Here is a 22,227-nt window from a genome sequence, read left to right on the forward strand (position 1 = left end):
GCTGATGAGACCCAGAAGGTTGAAACCGGTCCGGAGTTTGCCGGCTTAAACAAATGTTGCTGGATCATATTGGTCTGCAGAGCCTATTGGCTGACCGGCTCAATCGTAGTTTGTACTTTATAAGCGGCGACATATAACGTGAATGGTGTTCTGCTTGTACTGTGCAATGTGTTCATATATATATAACGTATAGGGGTCCCATGGTGTTCACGGAGAGACCTTGCCTATACCTCCAGGAAGCCCAGCGGCACTCTTTTAAAGACCACAACCCTGCTGATGAGATTCAAATCAATCAAAACCGGACCACGGTTTTTTTTGGTGTTTCTGCTTAAGCAGGTGCTGGTTTAAAACATTGTTCCAGAAGTAACATCGCGCGATAGACTTAAACGCACCCCCATCGTCATTATCATCGGCAGCCACAATCAATCCACTGCTGGATGAAGGCCTCCCCCATCTCTTACAAGAACTCACCTCGTTTCTCCCACCGCCGATAATCGTCCCTAAGGGTACGGCGAATCGGGGCGACCGTCCCGGGCCCTGCGCTTTGGAGGGGGGGCGCTTCGATGTCTCGGTGGTAAACGTGATACTTCCGGTGAAGTTTGAATGCGTCATTGGTGGGGGGGGGACCCACACGGTGTGAGGTTTACCCCGGGCCCCCGGCGAATCACGCGGGCCCGCATATGCCTCCAGGTAACTCTAGGGAGCACACAGAGTAAACCTCCTAATATTCCGTTGGTATAAATCAAAGTAATTCTCAACTTTTAAGCCACGACCAAAGGCGTATTGGCTCTTATCCCGGGCGCTTGGTTCAGCCAATCAGAAGCCCACATTCTAAACCCTCCCAACCAGTGCCGGATGAAGCGAGTGCGGGCCTGTAGCATATGTTATGAAGGGGCCCTAAATAACAATAATACAAATTAAACACACATTTCGATTTAAAGCTTTCGTGACTGCAGGGATTCATCTTCTTGGTTCTTTCGGTAAAGTCACGTAAAAGGGAAATAATTAAGTAAAAAAAATAAAACACAAAAAAAAAACGTTTTATTTTTATTATGTTATTATTTCCCTTCTACGTGACTTTACCGAAAGAACCAAGAAGATAACACACAAATGTTTTACTTGCATAGTAAAGTAATTGTATTTTTTCATTTGATTTACAGCCAGATAATACGACAAATCGCTAACCTTAAACACCCAGTCGTTCATTAAAGTTGAAGGCAATCTAGTACTATAGTAATAGAGCAAGTGCAGAATTACTGAACCGGAATTGATAGCTTGAAAGCATTTAGCGCGCAGCCCTTGAAAGTGCGGGGCCCGTAGCATTTGTAGCTACTTTTGCTACTTGGATAACCCGACACTGCCCCCAATGCGTCTTCACTCGTGATCTCCTCTCACGAGGATCTCAGTCCAGTCCAGGGCTCATAACGGCCACCATTGGGTGAAGCATATTGAGTATCTGGTGATGTGGGCATTTAAAAAATATAGTTTTCACTTTTACCTAAGAGAAGCACACCGTATGATTCAATCACATACAAAATATTCGGGACGTTTTGCCCATTTCTGAATAATATTATACATATTTAATACAGGGTGCTTAAAAAAATTGTTAACACTTCTGAGAATTTGCAACAATACCACAATACATGTGCCGCCCGGCTCTGGAGACCACCTGGAGAAGATTCCAGGCACGCGTTGACAATGATGGTGAACAAGTGGAGGCTCTTTGAATTTTTGAAGCTATTACCATTACATTTGTTATCATGCCACAGTGTATTATCCGCTATTTTCCCATTAAAAACGATAGTCCCAGATAAGTTTTAACATTTTTTAAGCACCCGGTATATATAGTGTCTCACAAAATTTGGGTCAAAGATACGTTTGGAATTTTTCGAAATTTGTACCTTAAAGAAAATGGCATCACTTACCACTTTCATTCAAAAACGCGGCGTCACGTGCCGTGGGACGAAGTGTGGGTAATTCCAGCTCTTCCAAGGCATCAGGAAAAGTGTGGAAGAGTAGGCCAACTACCCCCCTGGAGGAGTCAGCAGTAGCGTGAGCGAACAAATTGCAGGGCCGCGCCTGTACCTTGTAGTGTAATCATTAACCAAACGGCTCCATTGAAATCCTGAGAAGTGTTGCCAATGCAAGCACAGGGATGCATGCGTTATGACTCTTAAAAAAACCAAACTCATACAAACGTACTGTGCCGTACGGAAATCAACGTCTCGCCCGAAGTAGCAATGCTAGGACAATTGCAATCGACTTGATTCTGGTATTTTATTAAGATGTTAGGCACTTTATTACTTGAACAGAAATATATTTTTAAAAAGCACAATTTTTCACGCAAATTATTTAAATTCCGTCTCATAATTAAACATCGATCATATTCTGAAAAAATATATTGAATATTTCCATTGCATTAAAAACGATCGAAGTACACATTCAGAGTTACGTCCACTGCATTTAGGACTAAGAAGGACACAATATCAAGTTCACAATACATATTTTGGTGCAAGGATAATCTGATCGGAGGTTATTTGCAGAGGTGGGACAAAGTCATTGTTATGCAAGTCCAAGTCGAGTCGCAAGTCATCAAATTCATGACTCGAGTCTGACTCGAGTCCAAGTCACATGACTCGAGTCCACATCTCATAGGTGGGACAAAGTCATTGTTATGCAAGTCCAAGTCGAGTCGCAAGTCATCAAATTCATGACTCGAGTCTGACTCGAGTCCAAGTCACATGACTCGAGTCCACATCTCATAGGTGGGACAAAGTCATTGTTATGCAAGTCCAAGTCGAGTCGCAAGTCATCAAATTCATGACTCGAGTCTGACTCGAGTCCAAGTCACATGACTCGAGTCCACATCTCAGAGGTGGGACAAAGTCATTGTTATGCAAGTCCAAGTCGAGTCGCAAGTCATCAAATTCATGACTCGAGTCTGACTCGAGTCCAAGTCACATGACTCGAGTCCACACCTCTGGTTATTTGCCATGACCCACCGACCAACTGCAGGGAAAGATGAACGACTAGGTTTAACACCTGGGCACCGTAGCGGGATGGTGGCGCGGTGGTTAGCACACTGTGCTCAGAAATTCACCAGCCCTGAGTTCAATTCCTGGCCACAAGCAACATCAGTGGCGAATATCTGAACCGGTCACGTGACACCCGTTCACTAAACCGCAACTGACCAGCGTGGCGAAGTATGGCAAAATGACCTCTATGACTAACATGGCATGGAAAAGGCCTGGACATGTGTGAAAACGAGCTTCATAGCTCATCGGATTTTCTCCAGGATAAATAAAGATCCTGATTTTAAAATTGACACAAGAGCTGTATATTATGATTATTATTATCACTACCTGATTGAGTAGCTGTATGTGCATGCAACAAATGAGTTTACAATGGTGAATGTTGCAGCCAAGGTCGTTCTAAGTTGCATAACAAACCAACTCCGACCACCATGAACACTGTGCAAAGAGCCAGTGCGATGAGCTGTTAGCACACACGCGCACGCGTGTGTAGCGTTTAAAACCTGCTCAACCACCGTAGCTGCCAAAATATTCTACAAGTATAATTATGGGGGGGGGGGGGGGGGAATATGTATTATTTTTAAATTTTAGTAACCCGGGACGATTCGTCGAAGAGGTGGATGAATGAAATAAAAATTTCCATCGACTACTTTTTTGTTGCGGTCGAATCATCGCGAAGGAGGGACCCCCCCCGCCCCTACAAGCCAGCTGATTATGCCGCCGACTTCACCAAGCCACGCCCAGCACCTCCCGCCCAGCGGCACGCGTGCAAATGGAGACGAGACATATCCCCCTCCCCTCCCTCCCGCCTCCCATCTATTTTCCGCGTTTAAGTCGAGCGATCAGCACCGATCATCGGTAGCGTGATCCACCGACGACGAAAGCCGATCGGATGTCGCGGCTCGCGCAGCCTCCTTCCCCGCGACGTTTTGCTCCGGCAAGAACGAAACGGTGGAGGACGAAGGCCCGCTGGGGGGGGGGGGGGGGAGGTGAGCCCGCTCGAGCAACGCCGGTCACTTCACCGCCGGGTTCCTTTTGATTTGTCTTCTTCACGACTTAAGCGCAGAGCACGAGCGGACACCGCGTTCCAAGATCGAGAAATTCCGCCCCGGCGCGAGGGGAGCGATTTGCGTGTTTTTTCGGGGCGAAAAAAAAATAAGAAGCTCAACAAATCGTGACCGGTTGAGTTCCCGACGGGACATCTTCCAGACGGCGTTCTGCGTGACGGCGAACCAGCAGCTCGCTCCGAAGCGATAGACGGTGCCGTTCAAGGTGGGGGGGGGATTAGAGACTCACGCACAAACTCCCCACGTGGGATTTCGCGGCCATGCCGACCAGACCCCCCCCCCCACCACCACCTCTTAGCTCCGTGCGCTCGGAGCTTCTGTCGGGTAACAGGGGGACGATCTCCGGAACGGCGCCCGACGCCGGGTTGCGGCCTCGTGGGGCGCGAACGACGGACGTCGTCACCCAACAACAACCACAACACCACAACAACACCACACCACCACAACCACCCACCTCCACCTCTCGATACGAAACCGCATGGTAGAGCTGTACCGTGCGACCACGCGTGAGCGCGACATCCCCAGCGACATTCCCGCACAATCTCGACTCTTCAAACGAACTCGAAGGGTTAAGCCAAGCGACGGGGGGGGGGGGGGGGGGGGGCGAGGTTACAAGTCGTCGATCACGGCAGCGGCTGGAGTTGTTGCAGTTGTCTCCGAGTTCGCTGTTAATTGCGAGATCCCACTGCCCTGTGGCAGGGGCCGCTAAGCGTGCGGTGCACCGAGTAATTGGCCGGTCGGATGTCATTGGGCCGTCTGTCCCGCAGCAAATGGCAAGAGGAGCAAAAGCATTTATTTCTTAAAAGAAAAAGCAATCACCCACCGCCCTCCCGGTCTCGAAATGACACAGCGCGTCGGATGCTGTTGCGCGGCCGGTGCGTGGGGATTGTAGTGCCGGCGTTGCGTGTCGCGGGGCGGCGGTGGGATGGTGAGCTGTGCTTTTTGGTGTGGCCATTAAGGCTTGAATATTGCAAAATTCCAGGGCATTTTGCCGCTGGTGAATAAACTTATAAAAGTCTCTACGCGCAGATGGAATCAGATCACGGATGTTATGCACTGTACTGAATCGGACTTGGATCTTATGTTTGTTTAGAATTTTGGAAATATTTTTGGTCACGCCTGCTATGTATGGTAACGTGATGGTTTTGGTCGGAGTTTCATGTGGCTGTTTCTGTGTGGTGGGAGAGACAGCTTGGCGGATAGTACGGTCAGAGTATCCGTTCATCCTGAGGGCCCGATGTACATGTCTTAATTCACCGGTCAGGTGGTGTTTGTCAGAAATGCCATGGGCTCTGTGGTATAGCGTTTTGATGAGAGAATTCTTTTGAGATGGGTGGTGGTGGGAATCCGGTTTCAAGTAAGAATCTGTGTGGGTGGCTTTCCTGTAGACAGAACGTCCCAAGGATCCGTCAGGCCTCCTCCATCTGTGAAGGATGTCGTTCCTGACTTACAGTATCCTGGAGTCTACAAATTGAGTTGCATTTGTGGTGATTGCTACATTGGAGAAACGAAACGTCATGTTTCTGATCGTGTCCGCGAGCACAAGTCAGATCTGAAACACGGCAGAACTGATTCTTCTGCCGTTGCCGATCATTGCTACAACTCGGTGGGCTCTCATGAAATTGTCTTTTCCGAGACCAAGGTTCTCTGCAAACCTCCCGGCTACCATCAAAGGTTTGTACACGAAGCCATACAAATATACAAACACAGACATAATTTCAACCGTGATGATGGGTACAAACTTAGTAATCATTGGAAAGATGTTATCAACCACGCAAAAAAGACTTAATTACACTTTTTTGGACCATCTTATCTGACAGGCACTATTTTACTTTACTTTACCGAGTGTTAACATCCCCAGTTGTTTAACAGTACTCTCTTCATTGTTCAGCCAGCATTGGTATAAACATGGGCATTTTCGTTCTTTTGTCTATCATGTGTATCAGGCCTCCCCTCCCCCCTCTCTGTCCATTGTGTTGGCGTGTGCAGCAGCAACCGCGTCCAAGCCGTCGTTCTTCTTTTTTTTGCCCCCCCCCCATCCCGATGCGTTGTACGTGGCACTCCGTGCTGTCTTTGAGCCCCGCCCCCCTCCCTCCCGATACGTTCCATTCATTGGCTACCACATTCTGATGAGCTCCACCCCCCTCTCCTCCCCCCTTCAACTTGCTTATAAGGGATTACATCTTGAATCATTGCCTCACTTGATGCAGCTAATTCGGCTGTGACGGTCCCACCTGATGACGGAGACTTGTGTTGCCTCCGAAACGTCGTGATTTTTGTTTTATTTTATTTTCATTAATTTTGATGTTTTACCTACGTGACTTTACCGAAAAAAACCTAAGAATAAGAATATAAATCCCTGCAGTCACGAAAGCTTTAAATCAAAATTTACGGTAGCTTGCTTTGTTATTTTAAACTAAATCTGAATCGTCCCGTGATTTATACATTCAAAGTGTTGGGCATTGACGTAATTTATTCATTTATTTTGAACTATTTTATTTATTGCGTTGGGTTCAATTGTCCGTTCCGCCGCACCTCCGATGAACACGGCCGGCCACGTGCGATGCGAAAGGAAACAGTTCACCGCACGTACGTAACTGTCATTTCGCGTGAAAGCGCTCCGAGGCACCTCTATCGAGACGCGAGTTGCGCGGCGTAAAAGATGAAGATGTCACTGCACGCCCGCTCGGCGCAGGGGGTGGGTGGGGGGGGCACAGAGGGGCCACGGCGCCAGCGCTGCTAAGAGCGGCCGAGGTGACACACGAAGGAGACGGCTCGTTCCACGCCGCCACCGACGCCACGCCACGCGACGCCCGCTTCAATCGACGTCCGTCGTAATCTCTCAACCGCATCCGACAGCGGCAACGTGCAGCCTCTATCCGCCGTTGTTCTTCTTCGTCCCTTCGTCCCCCTCCCCCCCATCCCGGAACCTCCGTTTGGCACGGTCGCCTACATAATGGTGCGAAAGACATTTTAACGCACGTGCGTGCGTGCGTATGTACCATTGTTTTTTTATATAATACCGGTTCAACCTTTCATTAATTTCACCATTGAGCCGCCCCGGTCACGGCGAGCGAGCGAGCGCTCACGCCGGAGTCCGGCGAAGACGCTCGATCCCCCCCCCCTCTCGCCCTCCCTCCCCCGCTCCCGCATTGTCACGGAGCGTCGCCGGTGTGCCGGGCGGTGCCGGGCGGTGCTGGGAGGAGGTGGTGGCGGCTTGGGGACCTTCACCAGTTGATCTGGAGCCAGGCGAAGGCGTGCTCGTACACCAGCAGCATCACCGCACCCCCTGCGTGCGAGGCAAGACAGAGGCACATCAGTGTCGTTTGCATCGAACGAAAAATATATATACGTAGAAAAAATAGAATTATTACACAATAGAGTGCTAAAACATGTCCGCGTGCTGTGCAGGAGGATCGTTCCTCCGAAACGTAGCCGAGCGTGTCCGTATGTTTTCCATTTAAAGCCCACAGCGTTATTGACAAATGTTGTCGAGTTTGTGGTTTGTGTTTCTTTCAAAAACGACAATAGACCGTGGTTGCGAACTCTAAACCATGGACCCATTCCTCACTTGGCACTGCCCCCAAGTACATGCGCGTGTCTGAAGGCGGTGTGGTTTGGGCAGGCCGATCTGCAAAATCACTAAATCTCGGACAAAACAACTGATTGGCTAAATCGCTTGCAACAAATAGTTGGTCCAATTGAGCCGCAGCAAAGATGAAGACGGAGGGCACCATGATAAATACAATAAAAACCAATGACGGTGACGACGATAAAAAAAAATGAGACTTTCCACTACGTTTGGCGGATGGCACGTTAACGGGCACCTACACGTCGTGGCAATGACAGGAAGTATAACGAGGGCTGACCTTTACCGCGCTCTTGCGGTGCCTGGTTTCCTCCGGCGAGCGCAGGAACGCAGAAAACGCACGCGCACGTGGGCACGGCCCCTCCCGGGCACGGAACGGCGAAACCGAGCGTGCGCATGGAGCAGGGATGAAGAGGCCCTTGCCACGGTCGTCTATGATTGTTAGATGGTCGCTAAGGTTCAGGTCACTCTGGCCAACTGGGCTATCCCGACGAAATTACACCTGAAGCCTGAACTCGAGACGGGCGCTGTCACCGGCTTACGGTTCAACTGCGCGAGTTGCAATGTCGCGTTGAAAGAAGGAAGGAAAGAAAGAAAGAAAGAAAAAAAGAAAGAAAAAAGAAAGAAAGAAAGAAAAAAGAAAGAAAGAAAGAAGGAAGGAAAGAGAGAAAGAAAGAAAGAAAAAAGAAAGAAAGAAAGAAAGAAAAAAACTCGCGGGGCTTTTGAGCAGCCCGATGTTTTTTGGTGTGGGGGGGATATTTGGTTATTTTGAGTCCACAACTTGTCATTGCACGTCGAGAAACATTAGGCGGCTATGCTAATAGCGGACTCATGTTTGAAGGGGGGGGGGGGGGGCTCTTGCCGTCTCGACGCCCGATGAAACATTGCGCTGTGGCAGCGACGGCGCGCTGCTCACGCGCGCTCGCCCAAGATCCATTACAGGCCGCTCCCACAGTGGCAGTGGTCAAGAGACCAGATGTCAAAGAGCTAATGGCACGAGGAGGCGGTATGACTAGAATAATAACGCTCACGCTGAATAGTAATCATGGCACCACGCGAACTCCGCTCATCCTCGAAGCAGCAGCGGCAGCGGCAGAGGCAGCAACAGCAGCGGCAGCAGCAGCGGCAGCAGCAGCAGCAGCAGCAGCGGCAGCAGCAGCAGCAACAGCAGCGGCAGCGGCAGCAGCAGCAGCGGCAGCGGTTTTTTGGCTGCCCATGGAACAGAGACGGCGGCCACCGCATCGCGAGCTTGCAGACGCGCCTCTTGAGTCCGTCCGGAATTCCCTTCCTTCCGATATTAGGAAGCCACTGGAGCTGGGCACTTGTCAATAATGGAGAGTGAAAGCTCATTTCTTTAGAACTGCTTTTTTGCGTTTAGTTTGATGTCCTTCCCCCACACCTCCGATTAGCACGGATGGCTACGTACGGTGCGAACGAAGTTTAACGTGCGTGCATGGGAAGAGCTTCGCCGAGCCTCTGGACTCTTGTACTGCCGGCTCGATCTTGCTCACTGCTGCACTCTGCTTCCTTCTACACGTGAAGCCAAACGTTATGCGAATGACTAGTGGGATTGGGAAAAATCGATCCACTGCTGGATAAGGGCCTCTCCAACGCTCAATGCTGCGCACAGACGCCGTGCGGATTGTTACCATCGCAGGAACGTCCATATCGACGGCGTGGGGGGGGGGTCTTCATCCAGCAGTGGATTAATCTTGGCTGACGATGGTGCGGTCGGGGTTATTTTACAAATGCGTAGGGGGAGGGACTCGGGACCGTGAGTGGAATTTCCTTCCTCTCAGCACCGACTAAACTAAACTATAAACTATTTTTTATTTATTTTACCAGGTAAGGCCCACTGAGCTATATAGCTTCTTGTTCAGCAGCGCCCTGGCTACAAATGAGAGCTCAACAAAGTGGCCCTTCACGTGGAAATGCATAGCAGCCAAATACTCGAAAACGAATGTCGATTCTAAATGTGGAGGGAAACTACGGAGAACAATCCACACGAGCATGGGAAGAGTGAGAGAGAGAGGGGCCGTCCATATATGACGTCACGCGATTTTGGACGATTTTTGTCCCTCCCCCCCCCCTAGTCACACGGCGTCACAAAAGGTCAGACCCCCCTCAAATATGACGTCACAAAGCTCTGCCCCCCCCAAAATAAACATGCTTCAAATCGCTTTAAACTATTGTCAGTGTAGTGCGTATTTAATGTGGCGCTGCTCTCTGATGTTGTTGGAGAAAACACTTATTAAAAAGTCTATGTAATTAAGTAGAACGTGTTGTCTATATTTATTCAAAGTTGCGAATTTTGATGTGACGTCACATTTCTCCCCCCCCCCAATCGTCACACATCGTCACAAATGTCTGACCCCACCCCCCCCCCCTAGGTGTGTGACGTCATTTATGGACGGCCCCCTCCTGCATATCAGGCGAAAGAGTTAACATCTCACCGCCGATCGTCGTGGAAGCAAACGAGAGGAGGAACAGCGCACGGAGTTTGCTCGCCCCGGGGCTCAAACCCAACGCTCCCTCTCTCTGTCTCTATATCTGCCACGGACACGCAGCACGCAGTGTAGATGGCGCGTGGGTTTAACGGAGAACCCTTTCGCCTTCCCAGATTTGGCAGGTAATTCCGTTTTATTTAAATATCTCGGCGCAAAAAACATTGTCGGCACCGCCATAATCCTTAACTTATGACTAAGCTGTCAGCGGCTTGACAAATGTGCTTTCTGCCGACGCGCATTTCACGCATATTTTTCTGGCTTGCCCGAGTGCTGATTATATAAATGTATTGCATTTTAGCAGCGTGCAATAGACCCACGATGCAAAGGGGCGCACGATATTTTTCCAGCTGACGTTTTGGCTGTTCTCTCCCCCCCCCACCCACAGCGAGAGGCTAGTACCTGACGGACACGCATGCACGGTCGTAACGGAGGCCCGCTCACATTCGCTTCTCCAACCATTATATAAACGCAGTGGTAACTCCTGCAATCTCTCATTTACTTGATACAGCTGTCGTGGCTGTGACGGTACAAACCTGAAGACGGAAGCTTGTGTTGCCTCCGAAACGTCGTGATTTTTATTTTTTTTATTTTATTTTACTTTTTAATGTTTTTGCCTACGTGACTTTACCGAAAAAAAACCTAACAATAGGAAAAAAACGGTTGTGAATGCGAGTATGAAACAGAAGTGAATAGACACACGCACGACCGCGTGGGTTATCGCGTAAGCGTAGCTCGTGGAGTCAGAGCGGGGCGCCGCCTTGGCAGGAGGAGGAGGATGTTTGTTTTGCGTAAACGACGACTTCATTTAGGGGCCATCCATTCAGTACGCACGCATGGAGGGGGGAGGAGGGAGGGGTTAACCCAAATGCGTCCGCTTGCGTATGGGGGGGTCTACTGACAATGCACGCATAAGAAACGGGGGGAGGGGGGGTGAAGCCTCGATAATAATTTGTCTACATTGGCCTTCGAATGAGTTAGATAGTCCGGCGGTGGACAATATGTTTGCTTAAACACGTTCATATTATTCATCCTTGATCGTTTCTGCGTGGATTAAATATCGGCCGTTCTATAGGATTCGGGGGGGGGGGGGCGTCAGGCGAACGTACGCAGGTGGGGGGGGGGGGTGTGTAAAACGTCCGCGTGCGTACAAGGAGAGGGGGGGGGAGGGCAGGGTTCAAGTTTTGACAGCTTTTTGCGTGCCCACTAAATGGATGGCCCCTTAAGGGTTGCCGGCGATGTGTTCGGTGTGACGGCACGGCACGTGACGGCCTCCCCCGTAACCGAACGATCCAGGAGACGGGAACAAACACGTTGCCGGCGCGTTCTGGCGCGGCGCACGGCGTGAGCCGCGACTACCGCTCAACGCCAGCTACCACTTCGGATGACATCTCTGCGAATGCTGTTTTCTTTATTTATTTTTTTTAAAATTGTATTCTCATCTCTTCGCACGAATCACGAGATGAATCTCAACCCATTATCAATCCACCGACCGATTTGAAGGGCCTCGCTCAGGCCGCGTCGGTCACGGGGTATTTTTGTTGTTGTTGTTGTTGTTGTCACCATACTTCACCACGCTGGTCAGGGCGAGTTGGCAGGGTGGGTGTGGGAGGGGCAAAATGGGTTCCGATGTCCCTTTGGTTGTGAGTCGCGGTCGGGAGTCGAACTTGGGCCGCTGCGTTCACAGCTAAACCGCTGTGGAAAGCTCGAAGTACAGCTGCCCAGTCTTCTTCTTCTTGTGTCGTATAAGCTGCCGATGTCCAGCAACAAACCACGACCTCACGTGCAGCTGGTCAAGCCGGAGGAGCAGCGGAGAGTTTAACCATCGCCCAGATGTCTCCCTCGTGTCTGTGGGTCGGGGAATTGCGTCGCTGTACGTTGTAGCGTCTCTTCCGGGTGACCAGAGAGCCACACGGACTGGAGAGTTTTTCATTTTCCCCGTTGTGCTTCGGGTATCCGCGTCCGCAGCCATGGTCTGTGCAGCGGACGCGATTGAGCGTGAACCGCGAACGGCTGCGATGACAAAGCCACGCTGGGGCAGGATGGGCCGCTCGCTTACCTGGCCCGAGTCGCATGACCTTTGGCAGCAGTCCCTTGTACAAGGCGAAGTACCTGCGCAGAGGGCAAGAAGCAACGATAAGCGAGTGCATCGCAGGAATTGCGAACGTATACGCACGTATGCTGAACTACTCGTCGGTTCTTTCGGTAAAGTCACGTAGAAAGATAAAATAATTAATTAATTATTTTATACGACGTTTCGATTGCAACACAAGCAACCATCATCAGGTACAAATGAAAAAGAAAACAAAACCTAATAAACTTAAAAATATAATGCTATACAACACAAATAGTCGGCTAACATGACAGTCAACACCCTACCTGGTTGATTACGTTCTTCTAAAGATTTCTAAATCTAAGAGAGAGATTAAACACAGAACCAGAGACACATATACAGACACGTAAGCAGAGAGAGATAACACAGAGATACCAAAGAGTAGTTCCTGCATTCACGAAAGCGCCAAATCAAGATTTTTATACTGAACTACTTCCGTACCGTGAGTAGCCATCCGTGCTAATCGGGGTCCTTGCCGGGGACGACGTCGTGGTGTCGTGGCTAGCGTACTGGGCCTTTCACTTCAGAGGCCGCCAGTTCAAGTGAGAGCTTTCGTCTCTCTCCGCCCGGCAGTGTGAGTGGGGGTAGACCACCGTGAGTTGATCGGTAGGTCGAGTGCGGTGGGGTAAAGCTTGGGCTACTCCCACCTCTTCCTGTGTGGAGAAGTAGGCCAAGAAATGCCTTCTAGAGGCACTGCCCAGTGCTCGTTCTCGTGGAGGCCCTTCCGCCGGCAGTGGCTTGAGCAGGCAATTACAGGGACCGCCCCTTTAACTGTCAATCCGAGTCCTTACAACGCTTGCTCTGTAGTCAATGCTTAATTGTCCAGGGTAATTGGAGGGCACGGGTGGGTCGGATAAACGATAAAGTGAGGATGCAAAGCGAACGTTCATTAATCCATCAGACGTATTCAATGCGGCTACGGTGTTCGTACAGTCCATTCTCAATCCACTGCTGCATGAAGGCCTCCCATGCCGAGTGGATCGCGGGAGCTGTTTGACCATACTTCACCACGCCGGTCAGTGCGGTTTGGTGACCAGCTCTGATTTAGCTCGCCGCCGTCCAGAATAACAATCAGAATATTAGAATGATAATGGGTTTTTTACCCTTTTATCTGGCAACAAAACTGACATCTTTTTTTTACAAGGAGTCATGTTTGCATTGACCACAATACCTGCGGTCGGAATGCAAAAAAAAACACAACTCTGATAATATATGCATTGTCCTTGAAATTGATTGGTCCACACCCGAGACAGCTTTTCTTAGAGCCTAGTCTCACATTGTGTTGGACCAGATGACGCCAAAAGGCGCACAACTCAAAGACAATGCACCATCAGAGTATGAGAGCTCGGGGTAATCAGAATATTTATTTGGACTCTGGAAGAAATCTGATGAGCAACGAAGCTCTTTTTCCCCACAGATGCTTCAGTAGGACATCGGTTCCCCGAACCTTTCGCAGCGCGGTCGTCGCAACACGCACAGTGTTCGTGACAAAGCCTCTCTCTGCAGGCTCCAAAAGGCACCCGGTTGCACGCTCCGGCCAATTAGAGGGTCTCAGGGAAGGAAAAAAAACCGCACGCACCGCCGACGTTTGTCAACGTTACGCTACCACAAGGGCAAGCCGCAGCGCCGACTGCATGACAACCTCGTAATGGATTGGATAATTACAGTCCTGGGTTCAAAGTTTCTTTATTTTCATTCCCTCTTTCTCATTTTGGACGGTTTAAGTTTTTTGGTTGTTGTATTGCTTTCCAGCTACGAAAGAGGTTGACAGAGAGAATGGATTAGCTCTGTCTCTTTTTGTCTGTGTCTGTCCGTCTCTAACGCGGGGGTCACGATAAGCCTCGTAACCAAGGTTCAATATGAGTCAAACTGTGGTATAAATTCGCGTGGCTACTAGGGTCTCGCCATGAGAGAAAAGACCGATCACATTGATCAAAGGTTTTTTTTGTGTGTGCAAAACTCATCGATAAATGGATAAGCCTCTTCTGCCAAGGCGATGAGATTGCGCTTCATGCGTGCGTGATGTTATGTCCGTGTACCGACCGCAAGGCAACTCTCTAATTCATATCCGCGGACGAAGGTAACGGTGGAAAGTGTCTCAAAATCCGTGGTTATGTGTGATTATTTTTCCCCACCCGTTCGAGTTAGGGCCAGACATCGGTCAGAATCTTTATGTACACTGGACGAATTCGATGAGCTATGAAGCTCTATTTAACACAATTATCCAGGAGCATCTGTTTCTCTCTCACAGATATGGAGCCAGTAGCATCCCAGAGGCGAATGCGGATATGCCTTACGTGGTTGGTCCAGGGCAGAAACGCGATGCAAGGGGTTATGTCAGGATCGTCATTACCGAATCACAGTGGAGATACATCTGTATGCTGACCTTCTTTCGCACCGTACGTAGCCAACCGTGATAACCGAAAGTGCTATTTGGAGGTGTGTGTTCTCCTATCCACGTGTTCCTCTTGCTGTCCCACAGTGTAACTCCAAGCGTTGCACCGTTCCGTGATACTTTGCGCGCTATTGAGCGAATTAAAAATTGAACCATTTAAAAGCAATAACTGCCATCTTAGTTCGTTGAATTAATGCGTTGCACGCAATGATTGCTTATAACAGCTTTGACATCCTGTCTCCTGAATCTGGCCCTTAGGATAAAAAAACACTGGGTACAATAACATTTGATTAAATTGGAAAATTAAATTTTGAACTTTTTTTTTTCTCCAAACGTGAAGTAAAACAATCCGGCTAAATCAGATCACAATATCTGATCCGCGCCAGGCAAAACCAGCACGTTCAAAGACCCATATATACTCGCGAAGCAAAAAAAAAACAAGTACACTACAGCCTAATATAAAGTTACTAGCTAAACATAAATTTTCAAATTCATACAAATCAAATTACTTTCTATTTATTGATATGCTAGAATCATTTATGCACTATTAGGCCCAGGGGTCTGAGACGGGATATTCATATATAAAACAATTGTTCCATGTGGCAGACGCAGCTACTGCGGCTGTAATGGTTAGTTCCGTACGTGGGACTTGCAATGCAATGTTTGCGAGCAGTGGCGTGACGGAATTGCAGGGCTTGCGCCTTTACCGTTTAGACCGGGGGGGTTCAGAGCCACGCGCGGCTCTTTAAAGGAACGCGCTGCTTCGTGACACGTTACTCATTAAGGAACCACCGCCGTCTCGTATTCACCACACTGTGCATTGCGGCTCTGGAAATAGAGTGTTTTTTTGTTTTTTGTTTTACGGCATTCGAAAAAATTGTGCTCTGCATGTTATTTTGGTTGCCGACCGCTGGTTTAGAGTTTGATGCCATCTGCCCCCCCCCACACCGCCTCCATTTACCTTCCAAAATCTGCAACTGTTGACCCTACTTAGGACATATCCTACCAGGGCTTCACTCCATTTCCCCCGCTGAATATGTTCTGGGCCGCCGGTAAAGCGGGTGCCACGTGACGAACACGACGTGGCACTGAACTAAGCTATCAACTAAAGTATATATATATTTTATCAGATAAGGCCCACTACTGAGCTCGTTTTCAGAAGCTACCTGGCCACAAATATCGCCTCAACGCTTACCACGTGGACATTTCGAGCAGCACGAATACTCGAAACGCGCGACGTTGATTCTAAATGTGGAGGGGTGGAAGAACCGGAGGACTCGGAGACACATTCACGCGACCAAGGGAAGAGAGACACCCCAAACAACTTCGAATATAACGCAGGCGTCAGGATCGGGATCGAATCCGCGACCTCCTGCGTAACCGCGCGAGGTAGTTAACATCTCACAGCTCACCGCGGCGCGACGTTTCTTCAATGTTCTGGCATACCGAGCCGGACAATCGTCCAATGACGAATTCGCGAAGCAGCCGTCAATCTGCGGGCGCTCGCTCGCTCGCTCGCTTCTTACCCTTCCTCCCTGTACACCGTGGCGATGGTGCCCATGCAGGTGCGGTATTTGGTTTCCCCGGGCACCGGCTGGGGGCCCTGGATGCGACTCTTGGCCACGTCGAAGGGGATGTTGATGACCGAGCCCAGAGTCCCCGCCAGGAAGCCGATGAGGACCTTCCGCAGGAACTCAAGTCTCGAGTCCTGGCGGGGTGATGGGGGTGGAGAACGAACGGTGGCGATATCACGCTCCTCCAATCGTGTGCGTGTGTGTACGAGCGGTGTGTACGAGCGTGCACCTGGCCTGGCACAGGCGCCGAGGTGACGTCACCGCCACGTCGCGCACGAGTGCGTCTGTGCGCGTACCAGTGCTGGGGAACCCGAGTTCGATTCCCGCTCACGGCCACCAACACCGGTGACGATAATCTTAACCTGGGCCTCCTCTAGGTCGACTCAGCCTCAAAGGAGTACCTGGTGCGGTGTGTAAACATCGTCACTGGGGGAGACAACGGCGGCCGGGCGTGGTGCAGGTCACCCACCCCCTCTCGTGCCTTAATATGTACTTTCCCCAACAGTCTGTTAAGTCTGTACAGGGCAACGTTGTCTTTGGTGTTGCGGTTTGTGCATTGTGCATTATCTCCAGCAACCACAGTTCGAGTCCGAGACGCGGCAACCATCACTCGGGAGAGATATCTGAACTGGTCGTGGGCCTCCCTAAAGTTAACTCGGCATTAAATGCGTACACGTTGCACCGTGGAGACTGCTAACCCTTCACCAAACCGCACTGCGCAGTGTGGGTGACTAATCGCGCGCGACTTGCAGTCGACGCTTAAAACGCAGCGAGCTTCAATTCCGCACTCGTGATGAAAACTAAAAAGTCACGGAAGCGTCTCCAGCGTCGGCACGGACATGGGAAGGTTACCAATTGGATGGACCATCTAAAGGAGAGTTGTGTGGAATTGTGAGCCGATGTGTTTGCAACACAGAGACAAAGATTCCCCCGTGTAGCTTTAACAGACTGTTGGGGCAAGTGGTGTCAGCGAGCAGCAGCAGCACCGATGTGAAGTTTCGCCGGGCACGCCACGCCAGGACGCCTTTGTCTCCCCAGTGGCGATATTTTACGCATCGCACCAGTCACTCAATGTGAGGACGAGTCGACGACCTCGGTGGGGGGGGGGGGGGGTGAGGCCGAGGAACGCGAGCCTGGAGTCGAACTCGGGTCGCCGGGTTCGGGGCGCAGCGCGCTGGACCCTACGCCGCCACGCACGTGCGTTCCTGAAGACAAGTCCCGGTCACGGGATGTACGGAGGAGAATAGGGCACGACCAAGTGGTTTAATGCGGCCCGTGTTTTCAGTTTGATTCATTGTCAGCGGGGAGGCTTTGTCTGCACATTCATCTCCGAACTTTGCGCACTCTCTGCCACGGCTATTGACGGCTCGCGTTTGAATTCAAATCGATAGGTCCAGTTGAATTTGGGGACAGTGCAGAACTCTATCCTAAGCAGATACAAGTTATTGATTTTGCTAGCCGCTGTGTTAATGACACTTCAGTTTCAGGAAGGTCTGAAACGTTGACAGTAATAGCCTCGCTTTAAAGGGGGAAAGCCTTTTTTTAAAGTCTAGAATTACACATCGAAATGATAACATCAGTTGCAATCTCCATTTTACTTATTAAAGGCTAATATCCTTTACAGAATGGAATGAAATGGCCTGGTCCACCAAGTGTATTTGTTTTCAAAGTTTCAGCTTCCCTCCCCCCGCACCAACCACCTCCTCCTTAACCCAGTGAAACCGAACTGCCGTGAAGGGCTTAACAAAGGCCGCCATACGCGCGGAGACCACATTCGCTGATGTTTTGTAGAAATATGCTACCAACTGGTTTTTATTATTTGCCAATTCTGCCCGGCTAGTTAGAAACCACGCAGAGGAATGTTGCGCAGTTTGACAGAGGGACCACTATAAAGGCGGAGCGAAACGCGCGCACTGTATAATGACGCGTCGCGCCAAACATCTGAGTTACTTTAAATAAGTAACATTTGCATGAACCCAGCGGTTAAATGAATTCTGGCGCCGTCACATGTTATTCCATTGACTAACCACACGTCGTGGTATGGGAACATTTGTTCCTCCCTGGGTTGCCACGTCCCCGCCAGAGAAACGTCCAATTTCCAGCACTCGTCTGCGACAACCAATGGAGCGAGACGAGCACCGCACCGAGTCTTGTTTTGAGTACGGGCACATCACATCATCATCATTATCATCACCATCACCATCATCACCATCATCATCATCACCATCATCATCGTCATCAGCCATGGTCAATCCACTGCCGGATAAAGAGACCCCGCTCTAACCCAGACGTCGCATCTCTCGCGAATGCTGCGACGTTTTTTGTACGTGAACACGTTTTGTTTAATTTGAACCACGGTGATGTGTTCATCGGGTAAGTATTTTTTCTTTTTTTGGGGGGGGGGGGGTGTATGGCAATTGCATTTGAAACGTAAACATTGCGCGCGATTCCGCGAGCGCTTAATCACGTCCCAAAACCGCTCGACTTATCCCCATAGCAATACGCCGAATAAATACACAATACATGCACAATAAACAATAAATGTCGGTTATGTATTTTCCACTCATTCTCCTCTGCTGCCCCCACGGTCTGTAACTCCTTTGCCGCAGCCGTTTGTGCTGTCGACCTTGCAGGGTTAAGAACTTCCTCCCCTCCCCTCTGCCAATGAGTGACTGCTTCTAAAAGAAAACATGCCCTCTGGTTTCTGTAACAGCGTCTAAAGATGCACCACGGTGGCTGAGAGATGTTAACTACCTCGCCTGGTATGCAGGAGGTCGTGGGTTCGGTCCCGACCCTGACGCCTGCTGCTGCTGTATGTTTGGAGTTTGCATGTTCTGTCTCACCGTGGTCACGTGGATTTTTCTCCAGGTCCTCTAGTTTTTGCCCTCGACATTTAGGAGCATGCGTTAAGATTATTTGACTGCTATAAATTTCCACATGATAAGCCACTTCGTTCAGCTATCATTTGTGGCCAGGTCGCTTCTCAAAAAGAGCTACATAGCTCAGTGGGCCTGACCCGGTAAAATTAAAAAAATAGTTTAATAGTTTTATAGTTTATTTTTGCTATATATATCCAAGCAAGCCATGTATTGTGTTGTCCCACCAACTTTGTACCCGTGGTACACCACGACAATGGAGAGTACAGTCGATGATGTGACGTTTGGAGAATGAATCGGGAAAGGGGAAGAGAGAAGAGAAGTTATGGGGAATTACGAGGAACGGACTGGCAAAGGGAGCGGAGAGATGAAGACTGGAAGAGGCTGCACAGAGAAACGGCGTCTGTTTTCTCAGGGGGCAGCGACGGGGAGAGGGGGGCGGGTCCTCGGAGTTGGGGGTGGCCACACACAAGTCACGTGGTTGACTGGAAGCTTGAGCTGATTTAGATATGCAGCACAACACCGTATGCACGCATGCCAAGTGGCTCTGCCTGCTGATTTTTAACCCACGGATGGGGATAAGTCAGACGGGCGAAGCAGCGACACAGTGGTTCCCACGCTGCACTACAAACCCAGCCACCTTGGTTCGATTCCCCGAACACCGGCCAACATCAGTGGCGAGCGATATCTGAACTGGTCCCTAACCCTTCACGAACCCCACCCCCCACCACTGACCCCACTAGTTAGTGACACGACATGGGGAGGACGGACTTGGTCCGGCAGTGGATGGCATGGCAAGATACATTGCAGGTGTAATCTCAGGAAGCTCACATCCTCGGGCGCCACGTGTCAATAATGGACCGCCGAGTGCGTGTGATGTTCAACCCCGAGCATGCCTGTAAGTAAGTGCTGTGGCCGAGGCCCAAAGAGGCACGCACTTTTAATGAAGTGAAGGGCAGAGGTATTTCTCGGCTTCATTGTTGGATGACAAACATCCCGTGCAGTTCAATACTGCCATCTAGTAACCGTCGAGCCTGACATACTGGATTCGGGATGACCGAAACAAAGTCTGTGACTTTTTCGGGAACAAAAAAACGAAGCTGAAAAAGGTAACGGAGCAAGGAGCGGCCTCCGCCGTTGAGAAATGTTAAAGGCGGAGTGAGATTTGGAAATTGGTTTGCAATTAAAAGGTTTAAAAGTCTGCAGTCTACCCGTTTCAATGGTATGCCACTGTACATCCGCGATATACATTACACGCGACAATCAGCCTACAGCGCACAAAAGACAAAGATTCCCCGTGCAGCCTTCAGAGATGTTTTGGGGCAAGTGCGGCACGTCTCACGAGGCGGCGGAGTGGGTCAACAACAGCACAGAACACGCCCGGCCGCGTTTGTCTCTTCGGCGCTGACGTTTTACACCCCCCCCACTCCAGGAGGTCCTCATCTGAGTCGACCCAGTGGAGGGCCCAGAACCGGTTCATATAATTCGCCGTCGTGATCGGGAATCGAGCTCGGGGTGCGCAGGGTTCGTCGCCTGGTGCGATAGCCATCACCAGGCCGCTCCCTAGATCCGTGATGGTTGGTGATGGGAGATCCGTGATGGTTGGTGATGGGAGATCCGTGATGGTTGGTGATGGGAGATCCGTGATGGTTGATGATGGGAGATCCGTGATGGTTGGTGATGGGAGATCCGTGATGGTTGGTGATGGGAGATCCGTGATGGTTGGTGATGGGAGATCCGTGATGGTTGATGATGGGGGATCCGTGATGGTCGGTGATGTGGGATCCATGATGGTTGGTGATGGGAGATCCGTGATGGTTGATGATGGGAGATCCGTGATGGTTGGTGATGGGAGATCCGTGATGGTTGGTGATGGGAGATCTGTGATGGTTGGTGATGGGGGATCCGTGATGGTTGGTGATGGGAGATCCGTGATGGTTGGTGATGGGAGATCCGTGATGGTTGATGATGGGAGATCCGTGATGGTTGATGATGGGAGATCCGTGATGGTTGGTGATGGGAGATCCGTGATCTTTGGTGATGGTGGGATCCATGATGGGGGATTGGTGATGGTTGATGATGGGGGGGGGGGTAAGCATACGACCACACATCTCAAGACTCGATGGGAGCTGCCTCGATTTTCCGTGCGAGGTTTGCAAAACCAGAAGTACCACTTCGAGGGCCGCGTGCTCAGCACACCGTACAGTCAACACGTGGCTCTCGCCACTGTACAAAGCAAATGCAATTCAGGTGCTGCGTTTGTTTCGCCGGACAAATCTCTCCACCGCCCCCCACTCGCTACCCCCCACCCCCGCAGCCGCCCGCCTCTTTTGGTGGGGCGGCTGCGGTGGGCGGTGGCTGGGAGATGTTAACTACCTCGCCTGGTATACAGGAGGTCGTGCACGGGTTCGATGCCGACCCTGACGCCTGCTGCTGTATATTTGGAGTTTGCGTGTCTTTCTCTCATCGCCGTGATCATCACGGTGGCTGGGAGATGTTAACTACCTCGCCTGGTATACAGGAGGTCGTGGGTTCGACCCCGATGCGTCCTGTATATTTGGAGTTTTGTGTCTGTCTCTCTCTCTCCATGGTGGTGTAAATTATTCTCCGGGTCCTCCGGTTTTTCCCTGCACGTTTAGAAACATGCGCTTAGGGTGTTTAGCTGCTCTGCATTTCCACACGATGAGCCATTTCGTTGAGCTATCATTTGTGGCCAGGTCGCTTCTGAAAAAGAGCTGAATAGCTCCGTGGGTACTGAGCTGGTACAATATAAAATAGTTTAGTACAGCACACCAACACACAACCGGTGTGCTGTACTAGTGACGAAATGGCCACGTTCTGTTTACGTGACAACCCTCTCTAGTTGGCTGTGTCGGGTGGTGGCGGGTTTTAACGACACACTTATATATTGACCCGATCTAACCCAAAACACCCCTTCTGTTTTGGATGATATTGGTCGCGACAACCTACGTGTTAAACTAAATAAAATAGTTTTGTTTGTTTTCTGTGAATGGCTCGCGGAATCGGCCGCTCGCACACAAAGACAAATATCCCCCGTATTGATTAAACAGACTGTT

The 22,227-nt window shown here is 50.2% G+C and overlaps 1 protein-coding gene across 1 annotated transcript in view; it reads right to left on the bottom strand.

Annotated features, from left to right (window-relative positions):
- Window positions 1–7,261: 7,261 nt before the first annotated feature.
- Window positions 7,262–22,227, bottom strand: part of SLC25A21 (solute carrier family 25 member 21) — a 131,584-nt gene continuing 116,618 nt past the window's right edge. Inside the window, exons 8-10 of the mRNA XM_078857995.1 lie at window positions 16,227–16,408; window positions 12,252–12,304; window positions 7,262–7,388 (exon numbers count right to left, since the gene is read on the bottom strand). Coding sequence (XP_078714121.1) covers window positions 7,327–7,388; window positions 12,252–12,304; window positions 16,227–16,408 — 297 coding nt within the window. The 3' untranslated portion in view covers window positions 7,262–7,326. The remainder of the gene's footprint in view (window positions 7,389–12,251; window positions 12,305–16,226; window positions 16,409–22,227) is intronic.

This window comes from Lampetra fluviatilis, chromosome 7, assembly GCF_964198595.1.
Source record: "Lampetra fluviatilis chromosome 7, kcLamFluv1.1, whole genome shotgun sequence".
Taxonomy (NCBI): domain Eukaryota; kingdom Metazoa; phylum Chordata; class Hyperoartia; order Petromyzontiformes; family Petromyzontidae; genus Lampetra; species Lampetra fluviatilis.